This window comes from Ptychodera flava, chromosome 18 (genome assembly GCF_041260155.1).
Source record: "Ptychodera flava strain L36383 chromosome 18, AS_Pfla_20210202, whole genome shotgun sequence".
In the NCBI taxonomy this organism is placed as follows: domain Eukaryota; kingdom Metazoa; phylum Hemichordata; class Enteropneusta; family Ptychoderidae; genus Ptychodera; species Ptychodera flava.
The window spans coordinates 369,547-389,474 of record NC_091945.1 but is presented as its reverse complement, the minus strand read 5'-3'; the positions used below and the strand labels follow the sequence as shown (position 1 = coordinate 389,474).

Here is a 19,928-nt window from a genome sequence, read left to right as displayed (position 1 = left end):
TAAAGATTTATACGGCAAATCTTTTGTGTCTTGGCCTTATGTGAGCATTGGTTTTGCAAAATTTCCTTTTCTCCTTCACTGTGTACTGTGTCATGCAGTTGTCCTGTGACACCCTTACGCGAAATTTTGTCACTGCGTTGCGTCACAGTCACTCCATAAAACACAAAAAAATTTTGTGAAGTGACTGTATGTGGTTGCGTCTATTTTCTGATGTGTTTGATTGGCTAATGCGCCAAACCAAGTTACTTAAAAGTTACTATTAAATCTGCGGACGCTGGCACCAGTTAATCACCGGATTAACTTTGACAACGTCAACAACAAACGCATCAGCAAAGGTATAATCCTCTGTTTATACCAAAGCAAAACCTCGAGCTACAGCAATGCGGCTAACGTTTGCAATGTGTCCGACACAGTAACTGCACAGCTACCTCATATCAACAACGATTTAATCCCCTTGCCCGGTGAGGGCGCTTTCCTATAGTTTGGTTATGTTGCCAAGCGACAGGTTCGCCATATTGCTTTACATCCGTCGTGTGTGTCACTATGTGTAATGTTTACCAGGTACCGTCAACCGAAATATTGGTGTAATGCACTGCTAAGGTGAAATTAACTATAACCAAGATGTCGGCAAGAGCGGTTGCTAAACTTCCACCTATTGGAAGGTAAGGTTTACAGATAGGAATATGGTTCAGATTTCGTAAAATTACCGTGCGAAATACTGGACATCCTTCTCAACGTAGGCCCTATGCCATAGCAAATAACTCAAACAGATTATCTTTATCACACACGTTATGTTTTTAATTATATCGGTATTTTAGTTACTTGCTGTCAAGACTATTGTAGGTATGAATCGTTAAACATAAGTACAATATTCGGTATAAAGAAAACTGGTAAACCGTCGTATTTATTGCAGAACGATAGTCCAACTTTTGTACTTCCGGTGTGCACAGCTCCAGATACCAGATGGGGCCTCAACGATGAGGTCAATGACAATGGGGCTTTCCTGTCCAAACTTTGGCCTACAGGAATTGTTGACCCCAGGCTAATAACTGGTAACCGTACAAGAAGTGTTATTAAACTTACATGTAATATTGCCTAGTGATATTAACTAGTCTCAATTATCCCTTTAATCATTGCTAGTGTACGACCGATCTAATTTTAACCGACTTAGAGTGGTTAGGGTGCCATCCGAGCGAGTAAAGCACAGTTGCTTTTGCTTTGATACACGTCAAAGGCCCCTAACGTCGAAGGCCCCTAACGTCGAATCATTTTCAATATTCTTAATGCTTACAGGGGCCTTTGTCATGCATTGAACCTGGCACAAGCAACCGTTGTGTAAAGTGGATGGGTGGGGGGGGGGGGGATGGTGGAGGATGGGGATCTGGAAAATTCCCATTGTGGCAATTTGTGGATCATTTTGAAAAAAGGAAAAGAATGACACCTACAATGCATGTAATTGGTATGCCATAGATAGTTTCTGTACCTATGTATAGCTGCAAAATTGTAGCTCTACGGCACAGTTATGTGTTTGATACACAGTTGCCACAGCAGTGGTATGCATACCACTGTGGCGGCCAATGTGTATTGAATCACACATAACTGTGCTCTACGGTGAGGTGGTCGGTGAGTTTTGGTTTTTGCGACCTTGCTCACGAGTAGCGTTACAATGCTGAAGGCCCTGTAGCGTTCAAAATAACGCGTCGCACACAATGCGGCATCTTGATGTGAAATCCCACATATTTATTTATTTATTTTATTTATTTGGTCGTACCGATTTATCACTATTGAAGACACTAACCTTGTCGTTTATGGGGTTTCGTATTTGTTCGAACACGTCGATCCCGTTCCAAAAAAACATTTCTGGGAGCCGCCATTACCGACTTCCAGTAATGGCGGTACCCAGAAACATGCTCAATGTTTTTGGAATGCGATCAACGTGTTTGAACAAACACCAAACCCCCCATGACAAGGTTGGTTTAGTAGGGTCGGTAGTAAAGTCTTTCCCATACTGGCAAAAGTAGTTTGTACTCTATTGTCATCTTGATAGAAGAATGTAACCTGCCAACACATTCTAACATCACAATTCAACTCCCAATTTTACCAAGATATTTATGTGTACTAGATTTTTTACCAATCCAATCTGCACTACAGCACCTGTAACATGCAGCCATAAACAGACAATGAAACTAGTATATTTTTGACAAACATAATCAATTTAAGGATGTCAAAATTTTATTTTGTATTTTATTTTAATCACCCAAAGTAAATTAACCTCTAAAAATTGGTCAACATTTGATTGGGTGACCAAAACAGGTGCAAATCAGTAGTCAATGCCCACAACACACTACACAATGAGCAAAAGTAAAAACTGATGTAAAATACACAATAATTTTAACTTAAGTAAAAATACAGCAATGAAGAAAATGAAAAACCATGTTTATGTAGGTCAAGATTTACCACAAAAGTAGTGGATTGTCAATGTACCAGTGTTTTGAGAATCAAATGAACTATGAAATTTGTTATTGCCTAGTTAAATTCAGGCATTAAAATGATAGTCTGTAATGCCCTGGGTACACTGTTACATAAATTGACAATGTGATTAAAAAAGAGATGGCTGTGAGAGCGTAGGATGGAGTGTGAAAGCAATTCAATCACAGTGTATTTGAATCATCATTGAGATTGGTATGAATGTTAGAAGATGAAAACTCAACAAACTTATGAATGTTCATAGAATGTAGTCCAGTATCCCATTTCACATTTCCTTGATATTCTTTCAGTAAAAATAGAAAAATACATTAAAATATGACACACTTCTATTACAAATGCAAACACAATCACAGGGTGGAACACTATGTGAGTTGAGTGCCTGTGATGTTAAGCCAGTTATTATTTCACAACCAATGAACAAAAGGAGTAGTATAAACAACAAATTATTTCCGCAGACAGTCGTAACAGAAAAAAAATATGAAGCTTCTTATTTCAACATCTCAAGGAACACAAGATTCAAGTGTTAACCTAAATTTCCTGCACATGTATTTCTTTACTTGTATGAAACTCTACACAGTGCTTATGTAAAGGGAACAGAAATGAAGCATCCTGAGATTATGAAAAAATCAGGACGGATATTGATTTGAAACTTATCCAAATTTTGGATGGGTTCTTGCTTAAACCTTAGAGGTAATGTAATGAAATAGTTTGGACGTGAAGGGCAGTGTTGCAGCCAGGACGCATCCTTGCGACACTGTCCCCAAACCGAACCGGTTGTCCTGCATTCTCGTGTTATGTAAAGGGTCACCTTTGGTGCACTCATGTGTCGAGACAGTCAGCTGAGTTGGGTGTAGTCTGCAAGTAATACTGACGATGACCTATGTTTTGCTTGATTATTTTGAGGCATATGTTTACATACTTTCTGAGCTGTGATTAGAAATAATTTAAAATGCTGCATTTACCATAACTTGCTTGTCCAACTGAGCTCTGATAGGCGGCAGATACGGTATACTGATTCAATTACTGAAATTCAAGCATGGCGACGTGGTCCAGGTAGCTTGAATTTTGTTTTGTGAAACTACTTTATTCACCTGTTGTCCCCAGACTGTGCAAAATGTCCCCCAAAATTAACACAACAGGGACACATTGTCCCCAGGTTTTAAAAATCCTGGCTGCAACACTGGAAGGAGATAGTAAATAAATCCCAAAAGTTGCAGTCACTGTCCGATGCAAACAAGCTTAAAAGGTTATTAAGTTTGAACTGTAATAACCTAAAACATTTATATAGTCAAAAGAAATAATTGAACAAATTTGAATGAAATAGAGGAACAGTAAGAGGCACTATACCGGTACTGGAAAGATTCTCTCTGAAAACAAAGAGTCTTAATATGTGAGGATTTGCTTGAAAAACTAAATTTGATGCATTGTATCAAATATTAATTTGAATTTGTACTTTGTAGCATATTTTTTTTGGATTAAATTAGTAGTTTGAGTCTTTCTTGATAAGTACTAATATTATATCAGCTAGTAAATTTCTGAAATGAATTTAATTGTGATGGGGAAGTTTGAAATTATCATGTGTTTGGTAATCCTCATGTTTTTGCTTTCCTCCAGTAACCCCTCTCAAGGGATATCAGCACGAAACATTGAAAGATATGAAGGGCTGACAGGACCAAGTTATCAACTTTCATCAGAGAAGGAAAAATTCAATTTACCACAACCAACAATTCTCAAGGTATGTATAAGTTAAAATTGAACATCAACAGCAAGACTGTTAGTGTTAAAATATATCAAACTAAGCTCAGCTTTACAAATCCGGCAAAATTTTTCTAATTTTAATTTAAACAGCAAAACGTATAGCTGTGTAAGCAAAAACATACTTTTTACATATCTTGATGTGATGTGAACGTCAGGTTCATATTCAGTTATTATCTATCATATATAAAGCGCCCTCAATTTCATTCAATGATTTGACAGGCCAGAACATACTTCTGTCAATCTTTGCACAAACATAGTGCAGTAAAGCTTACATAAATGCACATCAATTCATTATTGTGATCCGATGGCCATCATCTTTAATCATGTGTTAAGGATGACTTGATCTAAATTTCCAATACGTCTTTTCATCATGTGATCAAACATGGTTCAGAAAATATGTCACAAAAGCTATCACTTTAACAAAGAATTGTTCTATAGCATCATAATATTTGACTACTGATATTTCTGAGGATGATAAACAATGAGTATGTTATACCAGTACATAACACCATGGCTGCTGGTAGTCCATAAACTGTCCACAGCAAATAGCATGTATTTTCCCACCATACCCCCTCAGTTACACTTGTATTCATTGAAATTAAGATTAGTTGCATTAAGAATTACTCTTGTGCAACTTGCTTCATGGAGGTCAAAGGTCAGGCAAGGTCCATTGGTCAATATTCCAACAGATATCATTTTCAGAGTCAATGCCTTTTCAAGATTGCCAAATGATGATCTACTACACCAGTCAAATTGAAGTGAAATTGTCATTATACTGTAAAACATGATGTGAATTATATTTACCTTAGAAAATATATTATACAAAAAACATTGTTTGTATGGCTTCAATACAAATATATCTAGATTTTATGTCTGCTTTATTTAAAACACTGTACATAAACTTTGACAGAATTGCACTTGAAAGGCATAAAAATGTTGCCTCCTAATCCAGTCCAGGTACTAGCTGATATTAACACTTACCAAAATGAGTCCAACTTTATCCAGTATACGGTACATGCAGGTCATGAAACTGTACAGGTCAGCATAAGTCACACTAAAAAGTGGGAGCCAGAGTGTCATTGACACTGTTTTAATCCACTTTTATTTGGCCCTGTCGCAGCCATTTCATTGTAATATTGGTGATCATAGCAAATTCATGTACAAATCTGAATCCAAAGTGTTGTATGTCATTCATTCATTGTCAGTTTGTTTGCGATGTTGCTTGACATTCACATTTTCAAAACTAGATCGACACTGTGAGTTTGACACAGAACAACCACAATATTACTTCAAAGAGATGGTCTCATCAATGATAACTTGTTGTATTAATGCACTTTGCTATCCATAAACTTTCCATTTGTAAACAAACCAACTGGAGAATCAAAAACCTTCTACTTGTTCTAAACGTATCTATAGTGATGACAGTGGAGTTGGCAACATCACTTGAGATGTAGTGTGAGTACCAACTAAAGATCAGATTCGTTTGTAGACTTTGTAGACTCCAGCTTCTCCAGGATTTCTGAGTTCTGAAGCTTGACCGAGCCCAGCTTTGAGTTTAGAGTATTATCACTCAAGTCAGTTTCAGTATCACTATCTTCATAATGGTTTGAACTGACTGCACTGACAGGCTGAGTTATAGTAGGATTATCCCTATCCAAATATGGCTTAAAGCATATTTATGTGACATAGCTGTTTTTGTTTTCGCCTGTCAGGTGTTATTATGATGTAATTTAAATCACTCAATTTCTTATCAATTAGATATGGCCCAAAGTAACGAGCATGGAGTGGTTTGCCAGGAATTGGAAGTAGAACAAGAACTTTTGACCTGGTTCAAACTTCCGTTTTGAGGTGCTTTTATCATATTTGGTTTTCATTGACTGCTGAGATGACTCAAGATTTTCTCTGGCTAATTCACATGCTTTAGAGAGTTTTGTACGAAAATCTGACACATATTGCAAAATATTCAGACAATCATCGTCGTCAGACAGGAATTTCTCTTTAACGAGCTTAAGTGGGCCACGGACTGTATGTCCAAATACAAGCTCAAATGGGCTAAAACCAAGAGACTCTTGAATTGACTCTCTAACAGCAAAGAGCAGAAAATGAATTCCTTCATCCCACTGCTTCTCTGTGTCAAAACAGTAGGTCCTAATCATGTTTTTCAAAGTTTGATGAAATCGCTCAGAGCACCCTGACTTTCTGGATGATAGGCGGATGACCTATACTGTTTAATGCCTAGCTGATCCATTACTTGTTGAAAAATACCAGACATAAAGTTGGAGCCTTGATCGGACTGGACACATTTAGGGAGGCCAATAAAGTGAAAAATCTGACTAAAGCTCTCACTATAGTCTTTGTCTTTATATTTCTCAGTGGTATGGCTTCTGGGAACCGAGTTGATGTACACATTATTGTCAGCATGTACTCATTTCCTGATCTTGTTTTTGGTAGGGGCCCAACACAGTCTATTAGAATCCTACTAAATGGTTCTTGAAATGCAGGAATTGGCTGTAAAGGGGCCTTTGGAATGGTCTGATTCGGCTTTCCTACCATTTGACATGTGTGACAAGTTTTACAGAAATGTGCTACATCCTGCCTGAGATTAGGCCAATAAAAGTGACTGAGAATTTTATGATAAGTTTTCCTGACTCCTAAGTGACCAGCCCAGGGGGTTTCATGGGCCAGGCGCAATATTTCAGCACGGTAGGGCTTTGGAACCACTATTTGATGTTTTATAGCCCAATCGTCATCAACCAAAACATCTGGAGGTCTCCATTTACGCATGAGAATACCAGACTTTGTATAATAGGAAACAGAGCTATCTGAAGTTTTACCTTCATCATCTACCCTGTCAAACAAAGACAATATCTGGGTCTTTGTGTTGTTCTGCAATGAGATTTGATCTAGAAAATGTCTGACTTTGGTCAGCAGAAGTTTTACTGGAAGTTTCAAATCCACGAGGGATACGGAATGATCCGTGTCAAACACCTGACTGAGAAAGGTGTCATTTAAGTCAACATCTGTGACATTATTTTGAGAGTATTTTGATTCTCGGAAGTTTTCTTTGACATGGCTCGAGTAATGGCACATGAAGGAAATAAATCGGGTATCTCTTGTTCAATTGGCTCTGGATCCTGATCTAAACTAGGATTATCAGTCACAAGTGGATTAGTATGACCTTGTCCCCAGCAAGGTCGTTTCCAAGAAGAAGGTGAATCCCTTCAAAAGGCAAAAAGGCCTAATACCTAAAGCCACAGGTCCAGAAACAAAGTCCGAAGACAAATAGACATTATGGAGAGGAACAGGAATGTAGTCATTACAATCTACCCCCTTAATAAGAACTTTAGAACCTGAAAATGACTTTTCAGAAAACGGCAGGGTATCTGCCAACAAAAGAGACTGGGAAGCCCGGTATCTCTTAAAATTTTGACAGGGTAGCGGAAGAAAAATCACTAGAAAGTGATATAAAACCATCATGAATAAATGGTTCGAAAATACCCATAATGCTATCTTGAGAAGAATTGACCTTGACCTCATTAATTGGGGATAAGAGGGGTTTAACCTCAGAAAATGTGTTGCACACATTATTAGACTCTAATTGAGTTGATGAAGAAATAAAGCCGGTGGGCTTAGATCCACTTTGACCACTTTGACCTTCACGTTTCTTTTCAATTTGAAACACTCTGACATTAAATGGCCGTCTTTCTTACAATAATTACAAGAAAGTGTACCAAACTGTTTGTCAGAAGGAGATTGAGACTTGGGATCTGATGATGTGGGAGTGTTACTTGAACTCTGTGAACTGTTGTCATTTGATTTTCTACTGTCCTTTGAGAAATTCTTGGATGAAAAGGAGGAGTTAAATTTACCTGCATTGTTTCTGTATGAAAAGGACTGGGATGGTTTGCTGAGAAATGAAGATTTGTGGGTCAATGAATAATCATCGGCCAAACGTGCAGCAACCTCTAATGTATCTGCCTTTTGTTCATTGATAAACGTCTTGATGTCACTCCGAATGCACCTCTTAAATTCTTCAATCAAAACAAGTTGTCGTAATTTGTCATAATTCTGACTGACCTTTTCCGAAGAACACCAACGATCAAACAGTTGTTCTTTTGTTCGAGCAAATTCAACGTAAGTTTGATCTTTCACCTTCTCACAATCCCTAAATTTCTGACGGTAAGCTTCAGGCACCAACTCATACCCTTGAGAATTAATTCCTTCACAGAATCATAATTTGAAGCCCGCTCTACTGACAACTGAATGTAAATTTCTCTGGCTTTACCCACCAAAGCACTCTGCAAAAGCATAGACCAGGACTCCTTAGGCCAATTCAGACTCTGAGCAATTTTCTCAAAATGGAGAAAATATTTATCAACATCCTTTTCTTGGAAAGGGGGAACTAACCTGAAATGCTTAGTGATGTCAAAATTGTCTGAAGGGAAGAATTTTCCTGACTTTCCAAGCTCTAAACGTCTCATTTCTAACTGCAGTCGGTGTTCAGCTAATTCTCTTTCCTTTTCTTTTTCCTCTCTTTCTTTCTCCCTTTGTCTTTCTTCCATTTGCAATTCTTTTTCTTTCATTTCCAATTCCCTCTCTTTCTGTCTTTCTTCCATTTCTAATCTTTCCTGCCTTTCTTTTTCTTTCTGTCTTTCTTCCATTTGCAATTCTTTTTCTTTCATTTGTAATTGCATTTGTATTTTTTCTTTTTCTAATGCCAATTTTTTAAGCTCCAAATCTGCCTGAATTTCTAATTCTAATTTTTTTAGTTCAAAGGCAGACTCGGGCTCATAATCTTTCAAGGTGGATTCCTCAAATTGGCCTAAATTAACTAAATGTTTTGCAATGTGGTACTGTATTTCCCGCTTGCGCATAGATCTTTTGACATCTACTTTAAGGAAATTGGCCAGTGCAATGAGGTTGTCCTTTTTGAGGGAATCAAATGCGTCCTGATCAAGGTCATCCATAAATTCGTCTGGCTTGAATTCCGCCATGATTAAATTTCGCTGAGTTCACAGTATATAGTAGTTTTGAAAAGCTGTCAAAATGTTGTCAAACGGCTCAAAATATTCGTATCCCGGACAAGCCCCCAATTTGTTACGTGCAGAGAAAACGAACAAAAGGGTGAACTCAGCAGTTAACGTTTAAACAAAATTTATTACGAAAATAAAACTAATTGCTAAGTCAGGGATAGAGTACAAGCTTTAAAAGTGTACAGACTACTTATCTCAGCTGGGACGGCAAAGCTCCAGTCTCAGAGTTGTAACAGTCAGTCGGATGAATGAACAGTCCTTTGGCTTGCAGGCTTGAAGCTGCACAAAGACCACAGTATAAATCCAGCGTTGACAGTGAAGGTCTTGAAAAGTCTTGAGAATGACTACTGCTGGAGTTTAGTAACACACAAGAGACACGATCCCAAAAGTCTGACTGGAAGCTGTGCACGTCCTTCTTATAAAGGCATATAAGAACAATCTAGAACTTTTATTGACATGCTAATTACTGTTCTAAAATTATCTCTCTTACACAACTAATCAACTTTCCAGAACATTCCAAACATGACTAATTGAATTCAAGGTTGTGAGGTCATTAAGGGCAGTGACCTTGAGAATGTTCTAGACTAATTGAACTCAGGTCATGATGATAGTGGGGGAAATGACCTACATAACAATGTATGTATGTATGTATGTATGTATGTATGTATGTATGTATGTATGTACGTATGTACGTACAGTATGTCCGTCAACATCAAAAACACTCAAACCGCTGCACGTTTCAGCGTGGTATTTGGTGTGTGGATGCATCCTGGGCTATAGATTGGATTTTGTTGAAATGAAGTCTGCGTTGCCAAAATTATGCAAATGAGCTTACAAAATGTGAAAATGGTAAAGAATAAATAACTCAAGAACCCCTTTTTTGATTGCTTTGAAATTTGTGTGCAAGTACCTTAGGTAAACCTTATACAGTTTTATGAATATTGTGAAGATATCCTTAATTTTGTATTTTTGCTGAATTTTTTTTGTGATTTTTCTCATTTTCAGTAAAAATTCTTCTTCTCTGAAACCGCCAACCCAATCGCTCTGAAATTTGGGTTGTCTCTTTGCAAGGGTGTTACTCTTCTAATTTGTTGAAATTATGACAAAATTGGGAAAATTACTATTTTTGAGCAATTTTGTCATTTTTGGTCAAAAAATCTTAAACAGTATTTCCTTTTTAAAACCCCTGGACAGACAGCTTTCATATTTGGTACACAGACGTACAGAGATGACAATAGTTAGATATGTGGAAATTTTCCTGAAATATAAAAATTTGTATTTTTAAGACAATATTGTCATTTTTGGTCAAGAAAACTTTATCTCAAAATTACTTGTTTGATAGCTTTGTAATTTGGTATAAAGTCCCGAAAGATGTTATTAGATAAATTTTCTGCTCAAAGTGTTGGGAAACCCCAAAATTCGTATATTTTAGGTAATTTTCTCAGTTTGTGACCTTAAATGACCTACACCAACCCAGGATATGTTGTGAGACAATTTTGAAGGCTGTGAACATAATTTTATCATATTTGGTATCAATTTGTAGGAAAATTTGATCCAGAAAACAAAGCTGAGGTGATTTTTTTCATTTTGGACCAATTTTTGCAACTTTTCTATGTAAGACATACAAGAACTGATGAGAAATTTGGATTCAGGATAATTCCAGATGTTGTAATCACTGCCCACAGTGGAAGGCATTTCACTATCTGTAACTAACTTAAGTGTTGTTTACATAAGAATGATAACACTCATGGCATTAATTAAAAAATCTCCAAGGTTGTAAATGTACTTCCTGTCATTTGGTCTTATGTAATACCAAGGGGTGGAACATTTGATATTCAGGAGGGGGTAGTCGGGGTCTAGAAGATTGATGATGTAGCATTACTTTTTACCAGATCCCTTGTACATTTTCCCCCACTCCCATCTTTTCTTTTTATCAAGCCTTCTCTGGCTATTTTTTGTTGTTGACATTTGCTTGTTCCATTGCTATAGAAGTTGATATGCATGTTCCTAAAGATGACCTCCAGTACCTAAGTTGGAGACCTTATGTGCTTTTGTCATTCTAGTTTCTCTGGTTTAAATATTTCTTGAATGGACCTATTCAAACCGAATGTGAGCACATAGTGTTCTTGACGGTATTTTTCTGGTTGTACTGTGCAGAATTCATAACATCAAGAATTTTCCTCCACTGAACATATAGAAACAACATTTTGTTGATCATTGGTAACCCATACTGGTATATACCAATTCTGATCAAATTTGAGCGACACCGTGTAATTGCGGTATTTTTTAAAAGATCATAAAGTGAACTGAAAGAATACAATCATAATGAGTGTGATAATGCAATGGTACATGAGCCAGACCATCTTCCATTACTCAGCTTATGGTACATGAGACAAGCCATCTTCCATGGCTCAGTTATGTGGTGTGTAGGCCCTAATCTACTGTACAACATAAGTCCGTACAAGCGGTTACTGTACAACCTCAGTCTGTGAATGTTGTATCAGGAGTATAAATGGTATTATTTTTGGACAGTAGCCCACTAGACTCATGCTTTAACCTAATAGGCTCCGAGACCAAACTGATAGTTTTAAAATGATTGGTTGACCTAGACCAACCTGACATACTGATAGATTAAATGCCTGATTGATTAATGTCCAGGGTTAACTGCTTTTACTCCAAATGTTCATTTGTTAGTAAACTCTTTTGACTTTGATGGAAAATATTTCGTCTATGAGTGAATATAATAAAATTATTTTCTTCTCTTTTAAAGGCATATGTGGATACCAAGTCAGGGTCACTTGACACTTGGCCAGCTCATGCGTCAAATCAGGCTGCCAGTAACAACTTACAGAGACCTAAGTCACATGACAGAAGATTAGTTCCTGTATCGCCCAATGGAAATCCTAATGAAGCTGTGATGCCTAAACCAAAGTTCCTTGAGCAGTTGGAAGCATTCCTTCAAAAGGAATTAAGAGCATTGGAGAGTGTTGAGGTGGGACCAAGTGAATTAAGACTACAGGTAAGGCCATAAATGATATCATTTAATTCACACATTTCTGCGACTTTTGTATTCATTCCATTAACCAACAGGCAATTGCCCATTGCCACAATCCACAACTCAATACAGCAATGAGGATTAAAGTGCTGTGCTTTGGAACAGGCAACAACAGGCAGCACTTCTTGATTCTCAGTCTTATCTGATTATGTGAGTCCAGTATTCTATGTAGCAAGTGCCCCATGATGCTTCCCTAAATACAGTATGTTTTGTCAGACTATTTTGAAAAGTTTGGCACAGCTTGTGTGAAAGTATGGATGAAAATTATCAGAATCTTCAGGAGCATTTCTGCATGCACACCAAAATCTGCTGACATTGTTGCATACAAATTATTTGCACACAGGCATATCGGGAAGTATTTGAGTATCTTATAGAAGATTTCAAGACATACAAGCCACTGTTGTCAGCAATCAAAAATGAATATGAAATGATGTTAGCATATCAGAGGGAAGAAATCAGACACTTACAACCTCTAAGGGTAAGTATTCATTAAAGTAAAGTATCTGTCCATGACCTTTGACCCTTTACCTTTTTTATTATGATGTTCAACAGACTTGTTGGAAGTGAAGAAATACATGTGAGAGACAGTTTTCTCTTTTCTGGTTTTTGTTTTGATGTTCAAACACGTCTCCCTTTACCTTTTCGAAACGTTCTCAAGTATGGATTTTGCAAAATTTGTAGTATGTGCACACTTATTTCTATAATAATAATAATACTAATGACTCCTGCAGTTTTCCGTGTTTAATATTCTTGCACATTCCATGGAGTTTCAGTGTTTAATATTCTTGCACATTCCATGGAATTCTGTGTTTAATATTCTTGCACATTCCATGGAATTTCTGTGTTTAATATTCTTGCACATTCCATGGAGTTTCAGTGAAAAACCTACTCACCATTCTGCTGCCTTCTATGGAATTTAGTATAGTTCCATACAGTGCTTTTGTATATGGCTAAATAATTTCAACTTATATTCGGTAAGTTTTCATATAATGCAATGAAAATTCAAGGCAATATTTACATCTCTGTAGCTGATATATTTTTGATACAAACTCCTTGTACCCCGGTAGTACTACTAGATGAAATGGATTTTCAAAATATTTCTCCCAAATGTTAAACATTACAACAGGACTACAGTGTCAAAAGAAATTATTTGTAGTGTCAAGTTTCACAAACACTCACAGATTTAAAAAACATTGATAACAATGGTTTGGGCCAAACCATTGGTAACAAAGGGTTTGGGCCTAACTATTGATAACAATGGGTTTGGGCCTAACTTTGATAACAATTGGTTTGGGCCAAACCATTGGTAACAATGGGTGTGGGCCAAACCATTGATAGCAATGGGTGGTCTAACTATTGACAATAATGGGTTTGGGCCTAACTTTTTTGTGTCCAATGGGTCAATGGTAATTATTGTCAGCAAGATGTGTTTGTGCTTCCATTGCTGTAGTCAATGCTGGTGACTGTATCAGAACAGTGTGATCAAAAGATCATTGCTTTAAGAAATGAAGAGAAACAAGAAATGACCGATTTGAAGAGAGATAAGAGGAAATTGATGGAACAAATAGACAGCATGAAAGAGGAACAGTTATCATTGAAAGAACAGATACAACAGGTAAAGAACCATTTTTGCTTTACGGAAAACATTAGTTAGTACCCGGTATGTATTATGTTCAAATACACAGCTGTGTCTATGTACGAACATATGATACATGGTATTATGTTCAATTACACAGCTGTGTCTTTGTGCTAACATATGATACATGGTATTATGTTCAATTACATAGCTATGTCTTTGTGCTAACATATGATACATGGTATTATGTTCAATTTGTGCTATCATATGATACATGGTATTATGTTCAATTACACAGCTGTGTCTTTGTGCTAACATATGATACATGGTATTATGTTCAATTACACAGCTGTGTCTTTGTGCTATCATATTATACATGGTATTATGTTCAATTACACAGCTGTGTCTTTGTGCTATCATATTATACATGGTATAATGTTCAATTACACAGCTGTGTCTTTGTGCTATCATATGATACATGGTATTATGTTCAATTACACAGCTGTGTCTTTGTGCTATCATATGATACATGGTAGGTATGTTCAATTACACAGCTGTGTCTTTGTGCTATCATATTATATGGTATTATGTTCAATTACACAGCTGTGTCTTTGTGCTATCATATTATACATGGTATTATGTTCAATTACACAGCTGTGTCTTTGTGCTATCATATTATACATGGTATTATGTTCAATTACACAGCTGTGTCTTTGTGCTATCATATGATACATGGTAGGTATGTTCAATTACACAGCTGTGTCTTTGTGCTATCATATTATACATGGTATTATGTTCAATTACACAGCTGTGTCTTTGTGCTATCATATTATACATGGTATTATGTTCAATTACACAGCTGTGTCTTTGTGCTATCATATGATACATGGTATTATGTTCAATATTACACAGCTGTGTCTTTGTGCTATCATATGATACATGGTATTATGTTCAATTACACAGCTGTGTCTTTGTGCTATCATATGATACATGGTAGGTATGTTCAATTACACAGCTGTGTCTTTGTGCTATCATATTATACATGGTATTATGTTCAATTACACAGCTGTGTCTTTGTGCTATCATATTATACATGGTATTATGTTCAATTACACAGCTGTGTCTTTGTGCTATCATATTATACATGGTATTATGTTCAATTACACAGCTGTGTCTTTGTGCTATCATATGATACATGGTATTATGTTCAATTACACAGCTGTGTCTTTGTGCTATCATATTATACATGGTATTATGTTCAATTACACAGCTGTGTCTTTGTGCTATCATATGATACATGGTAGGTATGTTCAATTACACAGCTGTGTCTTTGTGCTATCATATTATACATGGTATTATGTTCAATTACACAGCTGTGTCTTTGTGCTATCATATTATACATGGTATTATGTTCAATTACACAGCTGTGTCTTTGTGCTATCATATTATACATGGTATTATGTTCAATTACACAGCTGTGTCTTTGTGCTATCATATGATACATGGTAGGTATGTTCAATTACACAGCTGTGTCTTTGTGCTATCATATTATACATGGTATTATGTTCAATTACACAGCTGTGTCTTTGTGCTATCATATTATACATGGTATTATGTTCAATTACACAGCTGTGTCTTTGTGCTATCATATTATACATGGTATTATGTTCAATTACACAGCTGTGTCTTTGTGCTATCATATGATACATGGTATTATGTTCAATTACACAGCTGTGTCTTTGTACGAACATATGATACATGGTATTATGTTCAATTACACAGCTGTGTCTTTGTGCTAACATATGATACATGGTATTATGTTCAATTACATAGCTATGTCTTTGTGCTAACATATGATACATGGTATTATGTTCAATTACACAGCTGTGTCTTTGTGCTAACATATGATACATGGTATTATGTTCAATTACACAGCTGTGTCTTTGTGCTATCATATGATACATGGTATTATGTTCAATTACACAGCTGTGTCTTTGTGCTAACATATGATACATGGTATTATGTTCAATTACATAGCTATGTCTTTGTGCTAACATATGATACATGGTATTATGTTCAATTACACAGCTGTGTCTTTGTGCTAACATATGATACATGGTATTATGTTCAATTACACAGCTGCAAGACGAAGTTGCATCAGAATATCACAAATACCGTGATGAATGTGATGCTAGGAAATTACTTGTAGCAGACATCAATGACTTAAGGTACCAGCAAGAAGACTATCAGAAATCTCAAAGTGGAATGCAAGAAGGTGAAGAAGAAAACAAAGAAGATCCTGTTCTTCTTAAGATAGCTCTCAAGTAAGCAAACAATTTCTTTTATTTGTATAGAACTGCTAAGACCCTTTAAGTTTGCAGTGTCATGTCAGTGCAATAGAGGATTGACTTTGTAAAAGGTAGAGTTAAACCGCAAACTTCGTTGGGTTTTTTTCTTTCTGTCCTAAAACTTGATTCCTTTGCTTTGGTAAAAATTATTTTAATTTTACTGGTAGTGTTTATGAATTTTCAGGGTAGCTGCAAGTATGGATAAAAACTTGCCTTTTTTATACTAGTCTAAGAATAAATTAATCATGATTTGCACCCAGGTAAGATTTCTGCCGTCCCAGGCTAATTTAACTGCATTAATTTATATACATGTACCAAGGTGAACTATGGTAAAGTGACTGGGGAACTCCTGTAAAGTTAATCTCCTTATTGTCCGTAACAAAAACTGTGTGACAAGTGTACAACATCTGTGAACAAGATGGAGGAAGGAATTTTATGGATCAAAATGTGATGAATTCTTGAGGGGATACAGTCATCTGAACTGTGCTCAAAGGTCATATGGGACCCATACGATCAATGTAAACTCTGTATCCAAGGTACGATGGTGATTGATGAAAATTTAAACATGTCTGTCATAATCTACATCGTATAATTTAATTGTTGCGGCTATGATGATGACGTGCATCTAGATATCATGTAGGAAATACCGGTACATTGTACGTAAACAAGAATTTTGCACAGGCACAGTTCCGACAACGGTTTCCCTTTAAAGCCTGGCTCGAAATGGACCTTGATCAGGATTAGTGCCAAGTTTAGGTGGGCGTTTTGGGGCATGGCTCTGCATAATGAGTATGTTGGTAATGGTTGCGATCATTCGCATTATCTGCGTAATCTGTTTGCTCTGCAAATCACGCTCAGACTCAGATTAATATTAAAGATACATACAGCCTTGTTTACACGTTCATTTCAGTTATGCCATGGCAATACTCTAAAGAAAGAAATATATCAACTTCATCATACAGTCTGAGCTTGCTGAGTGGATTTACTGAAGTTTTGAGACCATGTCAACATTCATTATGTGAATGATTCAGCTACCAACCACCATATATGTACATATGGAATATTGGCACTGTGCATATAATATAAATAACCTGAAATTGGCAATTTCGTATGATGAATTACTGATAAAAGTTGACTAAACTGTATTTATCTGAACATGGACGGAGGAACACAGTCAGGAAAATTGTAGGAAATAGGTGAATGGTGACATCTTGGCCGATCACTAAAATCAGAAAACACAGGAAGTTCACAATATCACGTAAGGGTCTAGATTTCCTTGAATCAGGTGTGTCATGATATCTGTAACAGCAATCATGGTCAGCTGCTCATTTGCTTGGCGGGTGACATCGACAACTCATCATGAGTTGTGTTTAATTTTGAGTAATTGCAAGTTTTGCACAAAGTGTTTGTTAATTATAACCTTCTACTTGAATCAATGACAGACTGGGTTGTCTTCATTATTGAAGGAATGAAAGTCCAGCCTGTGTCGAAATATTATTTTCATTAAGCCCGGAATCAATGAGCTGTCCTCTGACACATTTACAAGATTGGGTGATGACGCTTACTTGCTCACCTTGAACTGACAGATACAATGTTTCAACTGTTCAAATGTCTTACAAGTTGTGTTAAATTCTCATCAACCAGTATGTCAAAACCTTACCGGTCCCCCAACAGACATGTCATTTCCATTTGTCAAAACGTGTACATGTACACACACCATGAGGCTGTTTTCACAGGCAGCTGCGCATATTTGTCCAAAACAACTGTTCAGTACTGTCACTTTCAGCTGTAGACTTGGAAAGGGGAGCGGGGTGGCGTGGTTAAAAACGTGGACCTCTTCGACTGACTATAATTAAATTTATCATGGAGGCTACCTCAATGTAATGATGGCTGTTTTTGATGTCTATGTCAATGCAAAATATGGACTCTGCCCACAAGTTTTGTTCAAAAAATTTTACGCACTTTTCACAAGAATACATCGTACTGGTAGCCCTCTTGCTAAGTCACGTCTGAAATTGGTTTAGTTTCATGTCATTGCATCATAGATGCTAGTAAAAGAGTGTATGACAACACAAAGTTTTCATCTTTTGCACGCCGATATAACCCTAAGTGTACCGGTACATAAGATTTCTTTAAATTGCCATTGGTCTTGTATGCACAGCAAATGTTTGACCAGTTTACACCTCTGCGCGTCACCGAATGATTGACAGTTGTTTAAACCATGGAACGACTGTCTTTTGAATGCCATTCCCTTTGTTCAGGAAACGATTTTTTCCCCTAATCATCGTAGTTTTAAAAAACTTTGTTTATTTGAAAGAAAAGACTTGCAGCCTTCTCAGGGGCCACTCGGCCCTGATTTTGGTAGACATGTATCGCGGGAGAGTTCAAACAAAAAAGCAGGAACACAGTTTTCCATTAAATAGGGACTTAATGTCTGCACTTGTGGTTAAATACTGCATATTGTTAAAAATCAACATTTTACAAAGTGATGGGTCAAAAGTCACAGGCTTGGAAAATACCATAAGGTAAAAAAGCATAAGAAATGGTGTCAGAATCAAGGGTGTTGTATATAGGGGTGTCAGAACATAGGATGGTCCCAAGTGGTCCAGTCTACCTATGAGAGTGACCATGTCAGATCATTGCCACAGTCTGTTTAATCTTTTTGACTGAGTCACTTGTAATCTGTTACTATAAAGTTGGGTGTACTGGTATTTTCCATGTACTGCAGTTGGGAAACAAATCAATGATCTAGCTTTATTGTCAAGACACATGAGAGACTTAGATATCAAGATTTGAATTTGAATATCATCCGTCACGTGAACCATTTATATCTCTTTTACCTAACAGTTTCCCATCGTAAAAGTGTAACATCACCACAGAGTAGGATGGCGTTGGACCAAACCATGTCAGTAATGAAAGGGTTGAGGTTACACTTGATACTAGTTATGCAAATTACCTTCAGCCATAGTGTCCTCAACTTGATCTGTGCTGGCTGTTATTGGAACTGCATAAAATTTAATATGAGTTCTTAGAACACTCATAATAGAAATTGATATTTCAATGATTGATTTTAGGCTTCTAATTTGGAGAGTTTATGCCGCATGTCAAATCATTGTTTTCCTTATTTTCCTTGTTCTTCAATTTTCCAGGAAAGCTCGGGAAGATCTGTCATCCGCAACACAAAGGCTAAATGAAATGATAGCAAACTATGGTGATGTTGTACCAAGAAGAGATTTTGAGGCACTTGAAAAGCAATATCATGTAAGACTTAGCCTATAACGTGAATGTTTTATTGTTAGTCTCTGATAAAGCACATGTTGTTCACCAGTAGTATCAGTGAAGCAAAAAACAGCAACATTTATGATACATTTTGAAACAATAGCTAATTATGTTGTATTATGAAACAATAGCTAATTGCTGCAATAGAGATAATAAGGACTGGTCGATTGACTGTGAGTTGAAGGAAGTACCTGACCAGTTTTGAATAAAAAGAACTGATTCAGAAACAGCTTTTCTATTACCTATTTTATCCCTGGTATCTTTAATTTTTACAGAATTTCCAAGAAGAAATGCAAACTATGCAAGAAGACCACCGGAAACTTATGTCAGAACATGAGTAAGTTGAAATCAATTGAAATTTGGCTGGCCCACAACTTTGATAGAATAATTAT

General features: G+C 36.6%; 1 protein-coding gene across 1 annotated transcript in view; it reads left to right on the top strand.

Annotated features, from left to right (window-relative positions):
* Nucleotides 1–504: 504 nt before the first annotated feature.
* The window catches only part of LOC139117941 (translin-associated factor X-interacting protein 1-like), a 31,958-nt gene continuing 12,534 nt past the window's right edge, over nucleotides 505–19,928 (top strand). The window contains exons 1-8 of the mRNA XM_070681183.1: nucleotides 505–662; nucleotides 4,102–4,222; nucleotides 12,049–12,297; nucleotides 12,677–12,811; nucleotides 13,784–13,948; nucleotides 16,049–16,233; nucleotides 19,407–19,518; nucleotides 19,812–19,873. Of these exons, the coding sequence (XP_070537284.1) occupies nucleotides 622–662; nucleotides 4,102–4,222; nucleotides 12,049–12,297; nucleotides 12,677–12,811; nucleotides 13,784–13,948; nucleotides 16,049–16,233; nucleotides 19,407–19,518; nucleotides 19,812–19,873 (1,070 nt within the window). The 5' untranslated portion in view covers nucleotides 505–621. The remainder of the gene's footprint in view (nucleotides 663–4,101; nucleotides 4,223–12,048; nucleotides 12,298–12,676; nucleotides 12,812–13,783; nucleotides 13,949–16,048; nucleotides 16,234–19,406; nucleotides 19,519–19,811; nucleotides 19,874–19,928) is intronic.